Below are 11294 nucleotides of genomic sequence, written 5' to 3' on the forward strand. Positions count from 1 at the left end.
TTCGAATCCGGTCCGGGGCATGCACCTCCAACTTTTCAATTGTGTGCATTTAAAAAAAATAAATATCACGTGTCTCAAACAGTGAAGGAAAATGATTGTGAGGAAATCTGTATACCAGCGAATTATCTTATTTCTCTGCGTGTGTAAAGTCTGCCAATCCGCATTGGGCCAGCGTGGTGGACTATTGGCCTAACTCCTCTCATTCTGAGAGGATATTCGAGCTCGGCAGTGAGCTGAATATGGGTTGCTAATAATGATGATGATGAAACTATACTAGTTGATACCCGCGACTTTGTCCGTGTAAAATTAAGTTAACGCAAATCTCGCAAAAACCATGGATATTTTCGGATTATAAATTAGCATGTGTGTTAATCCAGGATATTATCTATCTTGGTTTTAAATTTCAGCCAAATCGGTTCAGTAGTTGCGACGTTAAAGAGTAACAAACATCCATACAAACTTTCGCGTTTATAACATATAGCCTCAATAGCTCAACGGTTAGAGCGGTTGGACTCATCACCGGTGGTGGTTCGATCCCCGCCACGTTGGTCTATTGTTGTACCCACTCCTAGCACAGTCTTTCCCGACTAGTTGGAGGGGGAATGTTGGTCATATTAACAAAAATATATGGCAAATATTCTTTCTAATAAAATTTCAATAAAAAAAATACAACCGACTTCAAAACCTAAAAACGTACCCACTAAACTAAAAAGCGAAAAATAACATCATATTATGTTCTACCTGCTGATCAGTATGAAGGCGGTGTTAAGCCGGTGATGTATTAATTCAAGCCATGTGAGAATATCTTATAGATTTAGATTTTGCAGACAGTGTTGTTTTATGTAGTCCTGTCAGAAATGGCTTATGTTAAGACAACACCGGTTCAACTTCGAGTGATCGGTGTAATCGGTAAAAAAAAAATCCGACCGAATTGAGAACCACCTCCTTTTTGAAGTCGGTTAAAAAAAATGATAGTAGGAAGTAGATAGAAAGCACGCAACTTGTTATTTGTTAAATTTTTTTTGAAAATTCCATCATTTTTAGTTTGTTAGCTCAAAATATTTATTTATTCACTTTTACTGTGGTCTTCAGTGGTATGGTATTTAAAAAAAAAAAATGTTTTTTTTTGAAAGTATTTTTTTTTAATTCCAGGCCAAACGGTATACGCCCAGGGGGCGGCGGCCACCCCGGTGCCGTTGCTGGACGCGATGACGGAGGTTGGCAAGGACGGCAACCTGCGCGACATCAAAGTGGTCCACATGCATACAGAAAGGGACGCCAAATACGTCGCCCCGGAATATAAGGATATATTTAGGTAACTTATTTTAGCAGACTCAGAGGTGATTACAAAAATAAGAAAACTAATGTCCAACAAATTATACAACACTAGCTGGCACCGCGCGGTTTTACCCGCGTGATTCCCGTTCCCGTAGGAATATGGGGATAATATATAGCCTATAGCCTTCCTCGATAAATGGGCTATCTAAAACTGAAAGAATTTTTCAAATCGGACCAGTAGTTCCACATTAGCGCGTTCAATCAAACAAACAAACAAACTCTTCAGATTTATAATATTAGTATAGATTTGTCAGGACAACTTCATTAACAAATCAAACTGTAACCAAAATGTGACCCTAGAATGGCAGAGAATGACCTTGAGTGAAGTCGCGCACTTGTGAACGTTGTGTGTAGGGTTAAAGCGCCTTTGACAGATATCTAACACTCCCCCACTCAAGTCACTATACCCGCCTATCCCAAGTAACCCATAAAGAATTACACAACAAGGGATGTGGACGGCTCGAACGCCACGAGCACACTGAAGCCGTCAGTACCGCAAGTCGTTGCAACGCGGCGATAACACTTATAGCTGCAGTTAACATAAAATCATCATAATCAGCCGATTGACGTCCATTGCTCTTGTACTGCGAATTTATGGAATATTGACGGCCTGGCGCAGTGGTGTGCGTGGTGGATTGACAAGACGGTGGTCCTGGGTCCGATTCCCGGCTGAGCCGAATCAGGTTTTCTTAATTGGTCCACATCTGGCTTCAGCCGTAGATAGTTACCACCTACTGGCAAAGACGTACAACCAAGCAATTTAGCGTTTAGGAACGATGTCGTGTAACCTAAAGAGGTGTGGATTTTCATCTACCTCCTAACTAGTTAGCCCGCTTCTATCTTAGATTGCATCATCACTTACCATCAGGTGTGATTGTAGTCAAGGCTAACTTGTAAAGAATAAAAAAAATCATTTTCCGATTTTCCTGTCCATATACGTACCCTTGTTATAGTACGTAGGGAAAAGTCAAGTCTTCAAGTCAAAAGTGAATAGGCATCTTATAGGCAAGCGCGTTCTTATAGGCTGCTTCATCGCTTATGTCAGGCATGACGTAACTGACTTCTGGCCTATACAATGTATAAAAGCACTAACACTGATTAAATCGACCAACTTTCTGGCGTGAGATAAAAATAAAAATTTACTAGAAATAAACTAAAGTGTCTCATTGGTCTAAATCACGTCCGTGGTCTAAATGTTTAGTACGAGTATAGGGTGAACTCTTTTTAACCGACTTTAAAAAAGGAGGAGGTCATCAATTCGTCGGAACTTTATTTTTTTATGTATTTTCACCGATTACTCGAAGACGCCTGGACCTATTTGAAAAAATATTTTTTCGTTTGAGAGAGTATGCTTTCTAGTTGGTCCCGTAATCATGTCAGGATCTGATGATGGGATCCTGGAGAAATAAGGGGAACTTTCAAAAATCGTAAGTTCAACTATAGCGTTGTATATTTTTTTCATTAACCATTATGAAGGTCTGGAGTCAATCTGATGATGGAGTCGAAACACACACGAGGGAACTCTTTAACGGTTTACAACATTTACCTTGTGTAGTGTAATAATTTTTATAATTTTGAAGTCGGTTGTATTTTTTTATTTTTTTTTATTTATAACAAAACTAGACTATCAAAATATTATTTCTATTTAAAATAATAAAAACGGAAAACAATATTAAAGTAAGGGCGTAATTCGCAACAGGGCTTCCAGGAAAATATATAAATACAATTGTTACCTATTATGTACAATCATGTTGTAATTTAAGTCGAGGCTGTAATAAATGTAATCTGATGCCAAAACCTCACTTGTTCTCAACCTTAAACCTCAAAACTGATAAAAATACAAAAAATTGTAACGATGTTACTGCATAATATGTGACCAAGTGGTCAGAAATCATGTAATTCGTGTGACGTAATATTTTTTACGTGCAGAAGGCAACGGGAAACCACTGCACTATTTTCCCTAGTCGTCAGTATGGAAAAGTCTCAGAGAGTGGACCGGGATCGCGAGCGCCGCACAATTATTTCGCCTCGCGAAGGATTGAGACGAGTTCAAGAAACAGACAGTTTCTTGAACTCGTCAACCTTCGCTAGTCGGAGAGGCACCTTAAGAAGAAGAATATTTTTTACTGTACTACCTACGGAACCCTTATAGGATCACTTAGTTGTCCGTCTGTCTGTATGTCTGTCAAGACCCTTTTTCTTAGGAATGCGCAGATATACTCAGGTTTTCTACTGATCGTGATCCTGAAAACGGACATGCGAACGGAGTCGCGGGCGTTGGTCTGTCTTGACCCGTCAAATTTTCCTGAAAAAAAAACCCATTTAAAATCTAAAATCCACAAAGCGGCACGACAAAAACATATATTGCGTGCAGTATCATAATTCATATTATCTCTTCTATATTTCCATATATGACAAGATTATGTAATCCATCAGCGCAAATCGCAATCCACAAATACCTATTTTTTATTCATATCAATTCAACGGTTTATCTAAATGCATGATAAAGTTTTCCTTTGATGTAAGTGACTTTATCAGGTGGGATGTTTTATTAGATTTTACGAGCCTCAAAATTGTGCTGTTGACATAGGTATTTGACATTGAATGTATCAGATAGTATCTTACATTTATCGCGTAATCCCGTTACGTTTCTCTGCATGATCGAATCAGAAATGTGGAAATTCGCAGAACCAAAGTCACTGACATAGCTCAACGAGTCGCGAAGCTGAAGTGGCAATGGGCAGGCCACATAGTTCGAAGAGCAGATGGATGAGGTCCCATGCGATTTCGTCACCACGTCGTCGTCGCCATGTTTTTTTAAGTTAATCGACTACCTATTATAAATAGCTTAAAACCTCTTTAAATAGCAATTGCTACTTAGAAGACCTATCTAACGATACGACATAGACTATTAAAAAAAAACATCCCCACTTTACATGTAGGGTAGGTACTACTGGTCCGATTTGAAAAATTTTTTTAGTGTTAGATAGCCCATTTATCGAGGAAGGCTATAGGCTATATATTACCCCTGTACTCCTGCGGGAACGGATACCACGTGGGTGAAACCGCGCGGCGTCAGCTAGTAACCAATAAAAAATAATCTCCATCTTATTTCTTTAGTTTTTGTAAAATGTTTATAAATATTTAAAACAATAAGACGCCATTTTTCTTGAATAATATTGAAAATTACTGATGCGATTCGTGTCGTACTAACTCGAGAATGTATTCGTTTTTGAATTTTGTATTTAGAACGGTTACGACAAAGTTGTGTTCCATGCGCTCTATGTGCCTATCTTCTTACTTCTTTCAGGTCAGTATCACTGTTCATGGCAGCCAACGTACGCAAGTCCGTCGCGGAGGGTCGTTCGGACGCGATCCCTATCTTCCTGCAGGACATCCCTAAGCTCTTCCACCGGAAGATCATTAAGCCCGACATCGCTCTTATTCAGGTTTGCTTATTCGTATTATCATCATTATCATCATCATCATCATCATCATCATCATCATCATCATCATCATCATCATCATCATCATCATCATCATCATCATCATCATCATCATCATCTCCTTTTCCTTATCCCACTTAAGTGGTCAGAAACATTATGTCAACCTTTTGTTTTGACATATTTTTAATGGTTTTGGCCATCGATCTCCTATTAAAAAGTGGATGCACAATCAGCGACCAAAAAACGTCCCCACTCAATGAGTGCCAAACACAACTTCTTGGCACTCAATTCAAGTAGTCGCATTTGCAAATTCAACCTTAAACTCAATACTTAAGGGTGAATTTACTCTGAATTTAGGATTTTATTGAATATTGGACTATATTTAAAGGCCTTTAGGCATAATTTTCTGAATTTTAAAACTGAGCAAAATTGGCCAGTTTTTAAGTGAAATTTTCTACATGACTGTGCGTCCTTTTATTATAAGAGGTCAATGGTTTTGGCTAGTAATTTTATGACCGGCCGCCTGCCTGGTAACTAGCCACGGCCGAAGCCTCAAAACTACAAACAACCAACAACCAGCCAAAATATTCCACATATGGAGCGGCCCTATTCTTACACCGGGAACCGTACAGTTAACTCTTATTATCATCATTTATCATTAAATTATAAACCCATAGTTGGCTCACTATTGAGCACGAGTCTCATTCGGAGAGGAGCTCGGAATACTTACAATTAACAAAACAAGATTTTAAATAGTCTTGCCGTTTACTAATTATAGCATGACTAACATACATTAACAAGGATAGTGATGTTTTTCTATAGAAGTACAATGAACTTGGTCTAAGTAAAACCTGTTTGTATTCAACTCTGCAGGTGTCTCCACCAGACCAGCACGGATACTGCAGCTTGGGCACTTCAGTAGACTGTGTCAGAGCTGCGCTTGTTAACTCACAGGTCATTATAGGTGAGTTTTTCCCACACTTATATGGTTAAGAACAACCACACTTCGGTACAAAGATGTTCTGAAAAGACACTTAAAACGATGTAATATAAATCCCTCGCGTTGGGAGGACATGACTACAAATCGTGCAAAGTGGAGACAAACGGTGAAAGACAAGACAAAGGAGTTTGAGCAACAACGTCGACTCGACTTAGATCGGCAGCGAGATGATCTTAAGCTTCGTCCACCTGCCGCAATTCCATACAATTACTGTGATGGTGTGCTAACCTGTGCCCTATGTAGTCGCACTTTTAAGGCCAAAATAGGGTACACTAGTCACTGGAAAGCACACTAGAGAACTATACATCCGAGTTTCTTACCCTGATTTGAGGAGTCTGATGCGTCGCTGTAGCCGAAATCGGCTTTGAGGCACCATGGTTAAGAAAATAAATAATAATTTTAAATAGTTTAAAAAACAAAACACGCAAGCACGCACTTAAAATTACAAATATTGGATTTAAGTCACGTGATTTTTTTTCGTATTCCTGACAGTAAACCCAACAGCCAGTTCGCCATATTGGATTTGTAATTAGTCATGTATTGTCATCAGAACTCAGAGCGTGTGCAAAATTTCAACCTAATCGAAGACCGGGGACTGGGTCAAATTAAGATCCCAAGATTTTCTTACATGCGTAGTTACAAGAGATTGGGGAGGCCACCATATTGGATTTGTAATGACGTTTCTTAGCTAGTCATGTATTGTCATCAGAACTCGGAGCATGTGCAAAATTTCATCCTAATTTCGATTAGGATTCCAAGATTTGATTTTCTTACATACCTACATAGTTACAAGTGAAGCTAATATAAGCGTCTTAATAAATAAAAAAAATCTTAAGGTTGTAGCTCATTAGAGCCATCCTGCACTATCTGCACCACCTCACTTTGAGACAGCTAACAAGCAAGGCGATACGATGACTACCGAGTTATAGTGAGCGAATGCCTAATTAAAGTAAAACTGCTGGGTGGTGATTACATAGAGGATAAGCTACCATTGTAAGCTGTCGCTTTGTACCTTATAATGTTAATATTCAGATAAGGCTAAAAGGCTAGCTACTTTGGTACGTGGTCCTGGTGGTGGTTTACAAAAAAAACCGGTCAAGTGCAAGTCGTATAACGCACGAAAAGTTCCGTGCTATTGTCTATACTAATATTTTACTTATAAGAGAACTAACGGGCGTCCGCGTGGAATTAAGTTTTTCACAAATCCCGCGGGAACCATGGATTTTTCCGAGATGAAAAGTATCCCATATTATCCCATATACATCCCGTGTTAATACAGAGTAAAATCCAAACCGCCGCAAAATTAACAAAGTTTCATACAAAATTTAACCCCCTATTTTATCCCCTTGGGGGTAGAAATGATCAAAATCCTTTCTTAGCGGATGTCTACGTCATAACATCTACCTGCATGCTAAATTTCAGCCTGATCCGTCCAGTGGTTTGGACTGTGCGTTGATAGATCACTATGTCAGTCAGTCACCTTTGAGTTTTATATATTTAGATTTTCGAAGGACGTAAATATTCAATGGAATGAACATATATTGTTTCTACCAAAATGGACTTTAAAAAAAACTAAATTGAAACAAAATGTTTTAGTCATTTAATGCAATAGGGATGATGACAGTTTTTTAATTTGTATATAAATTAAGAGTACGCTAATAGTAAAGCAATTTTGTAAAAGGAACAGGGTATCAGCGATCATTACTTTCGGAGCTTCTGGGTTTTGCGGATTCCTGAAAAACGCCCCATACAAAATGGCACGAACTAATGACGTCGTAGGCAATGTAATGATCGTTAGATTTGTATGAGCGTACAAACAAAATCACTAATATCTTTGTTATTTGTGCGTTTATGTTTATAGTTCACATATTAAATAATGTCACATTTAATGTAAGGAAGCTAAAACTGTATGAATTTTCATCTAATTACGATAATCTCATTTATTTTGCAGATATCCAGACAATGTTTGCTTTTTTATAAAAATTAGTTAACATTGACCCTATTTACCCGAATGTATCATAAAAATCAATATATTCAAACCTAGTCATCATCCCCATTGTCCTGTTATTACAGCTCAAGTAAACATCAACATGCCGCGTACATTCGGCGATGCGATCATCCACGTATCGCACGTAGACTACGCCGTGGAGGACAACACGCCGCTGCCTGAGCACGGGGGCAAGCCCGCCAGCCCTGAGGAGACGAAGATCGGCCAGCTGATCGGAGAGAACCTTGTGGTGGACGGTGCTACCTTGCAGATGGGTGAGTACAGTTAAAGTCCTGTATTCGCAGATTAAAAAAACTATGTTCACGGCTAAAGATTTAATTATTCGTGGGTCTGACTGCCGAAAATGACGTAAAATCTGCAAATTTATGAGACGAATATCTTAGCATTTCATGTATTCACCGTGCGGGTACAGAGAGAAAAACTCTGAGCAGAATGCTGGACTTGTGACTTACCAATTAAAATCATGATAAGCCCTTTAATTTGATACCCATATTGTAGTATATAAAAAATATCACCTCGAGTCTATAGCGTTTTACAATCGTCCTGTTGTTATTTTTTCAATTTAATCTATTTAAGGACACTTGGGTTGCTACGATGAATCTAACGCGTATCTTAATTATGTAAATCCGTTCAGCGGTTTCAAAGATAATTATGAGGTAATAAAGAATATTTCATAGTTCATTTACATACATACAAGATACGCTCGAAAAACGTAACACTTCTTAGTCGGTTAAAAAAGACATACGACTTAATACACATCAATGTACGACTTAAACGAAAAATAAATTCACATTTGTTCTATCGCAGGTATCGGCAGCATACCCGACGCGGTGCTGTCGGCTCTCAAGAACCACAAGGACCTGGGCATCCACTCGGAGATGTTCAGCGTTGGTGTCATCGACCTCGTCAAGCGAGGATGCGTCACCAACAACAGGTATCAGAGACGAATATCTTAGCATTACATGGATTCACCGTGCAGGGTCCATCGCGTGGCAGAGAGAAATACTCCGAGCCCTGGACTTGTTACCAACGAGCGTAGGGCTAAGGAAATGTTCAGGATTGTTGTCATCGACCTCGTCAAGCGAGGATGCGTCACCAACAACAGGTACCAGAGATGATCATCTTAGCATTCATGGATTCACCGTGCGGGTGTCGGGTCCATCGCGTGGCAGAGAGAAATACTCCGAGCCCTGGACTTGTGACCAATGAGCGTAGGGCTAAGGAGATCTTCAGGGTTGGTGTCATCGACCTCGTCAAGCAAAGTTGAGTCAGCAACAACAGGTACCAGATATGAACATCTTAGCATTACATGGATTCACCGTGCATTGTCGCGATCGCGTGGCAGAGAAAAATACTCCGAGTAGAGTCCAGGACTTGTGACCAATTTATGTAGGGTTAAGAAATTCCTTGACAATCGATTAACACTCCCCATCTCCGCTCTTGTTGTTCTCCTTGCCTAGCCAAATTCAGTAAGATCCTTTGGATACCCGTTCTATTATAGAAATTGCTGCAGTTCTAGAGATGCCAAGGTCTTTGACCAATTATAGAGAGATTTTGCTGGGAATCCTCTCACACCTACTTCTATGGCGTACTAACCACATAGCATTTTTAGTTGGTTCTTTTGTTAAGTCATAATATTTATTCACTTTTATACTGTGGTCCTTCGGAATGTTAGTCTCCCACGGCACAGTAAGCTCTACGATTACTATATAGGTTTATGCTTAGTTTAGTTTTTAGGATTCCGTATCTCACAAAGAAAAAATCCTTATATGTTCCAATGCGGTTTGGCGAGCTAGATTCACCAATGAAGCATTCATTTTAAAAAGTAAATGCTTTTACTAAAATATATATTTTTTCTTTACAGAAAGAAGTTCCACAAAGGCAGAATTGTTGGTAGCTTTTTAGTTGGAAATCGGGACTTGTATGACTTCGTCGATAACAATCCCTTCATTGGTGAGTTAATTTTTATTTCTAGAGTTCCTTACCTAAAGGGAAAGAAGCGGAACCCTATAGGATCACTTTATTTATTGTTTAGAAAAAGCAACAGCGTTACCAAATATAAAATTATACAAAATTTCCCTTTACAGCCAATTACAGATTTTTCATAGTTAAAATATAATAATAAACTGCAATCTTATAATTACATTAAAGAAAAATAACCGGCCAAGTGCGTGTTGGGCCACGCGTGTAGGGTTCCGTAGATTAAGTTAGCACTTTAATCCCTTCAGTAATGCACAAAATTACAGATAGAAGAGTGGGAGTAGCTGCTGCTTCCGGCCCCTGCATCCCCCCCCCCCCCTTAGCGACGTATTTGATTGTGTTATTGTATGATTCAGAAATGCTGGAGATAGACTACGTAAACAACACGCACGTGGTGTCTCTGCTGCCTGACATGACCGCTATCAACTCCTGCATCGAAGTCGACCTCACCGGACAGATCTGCGCCGACTCTATAGGTGATTCATCATCATAATCATCATCATCATCATCATCATCATCATCATCATCATCTTTATCTTTATCAGCTCATCACAAGGCCAAGGCTATCTTATTACCATTATTATCATCATTCACTGCTGGATATAGCCTCTTGACTTCTGTAAACAGAGCCCGGCTTCCCTTATAGAAGAGGATATATGGAGCTTAGACCCTCCACACTAATCCAATATGGGTGGTTTTAACCGCTCAAAGCTGTGTTATTTGGAAGTCCTTATGAAAGGCCTATTGTGATGGATAACAGCGACAATGATTGTACCATTATTTTCTGGTAGAGGAAACTCCTCAAGCAGGTTCCAGGACTTGTGAGTCATACCTTGAGAGTAGGTTTAAGGGTACCCTTTATAATGTATTAACACTCACCTTCCCTGCCTGAGATGTTCTCCGTGCGTGTTCTCCATTGTAATCGTTTTAGTCGTGTAAAGAGCTCCCTAAAAATGCCAGTTTGTGTAGTTAAATGGCATAAAAAACGGCCAAAAACTTGTAGTTTAGTAAAAGATAGAGTAACGTTTCATTTAAAAGTATTTAAACTTTAATTTTATTTTATTTTTATATTTAGAATATTCTATGTATTTAATCTGTGGATAGTCTAAGCAATGTGTTTGTTAGTAGTAAAAATTACGCGTGTGTGTATTGCGAGTCAAATTTATAGTTGTGTGTAGTGTATGGACATAGAAAATTTTTAATGGTATTAAATATTTTCGATGTGTGAGTTTACCTCGTCCCCCTCAAAAAACGACAGACAATTTCGTGAATTTGAGGGCGATGCATGTCCATTTTCTAATTCCTCTATGCCATCGAAAGATAATAAGTTACCATAGCCAAAACTATTTTTTTTTAATGTGCAGGTACCCGCATGTTCTCCGGTTTCGGCGGGCAAGTGGACTTCATTCGCGGCGCGGCGGAGGCGGTGGACGGACGCGGCAAGCCCATCATAGCGCTCGTGTCCACCACCAAGCGCAACGAGTCCAAGATCGTGCCCACACTCAAAGTTGGTGAGTACGAA

General features: G+C 39.3%; 1 protein-coding gene across 1 annotated transcript in view; it reads left to right on the forward strand.

The window, feature by feature from the left end:
* The window catches only part of LOC112052615 (4-hydroxybutyrate coenzyme A transferase), a 30587-nt gene that overhangs the window by 16020 nt on the left and 3273 nt on the right, over nt 1–11294 (forward strand). Inside the window, exons 2-9 of the mRNA XM_052888938.1 lie at nt 1153–1315; nt 4649–4787; nt 5658–5748; nt 7858–8046; nt 8600–8726; nt 9657–9745; nt 10129–10248; nt 11137–11283. Of these exons, the coding sequence (XP_052744898.1) occupies nt 1153–1315; nt 4649–4787; nt 5658–5748; nt 7858–8046; nt 8600–8726; nt 9657–9745; nt 10129–10248; nt 11137–11283 (1065 nt within the window). The remainder of the gene's footprint in view (nt 1–1152; nt 1316–4648; nt 4788–5657; nt 5749–7857; nt 8047–8599; nt 8727–9656; nt 9746–10128; nt 10249–11136; nt 11284–11294) is intronic.

The sequence above is a fragment of the Bicyclus anynana genome, chromosome 24 (genome assembly GCF_947172395.1).
Source record: "Bicyclus anynana chromosome 24, ilBicAnyn1.1, whole genome shotgun sequence".
Lineage (NCBI taxonomy): Eukaryota > Metazoa > Arthropoda > Insecta > Lepidoptera > Nymphalidae > Bicyclus > Bicyclus anynana.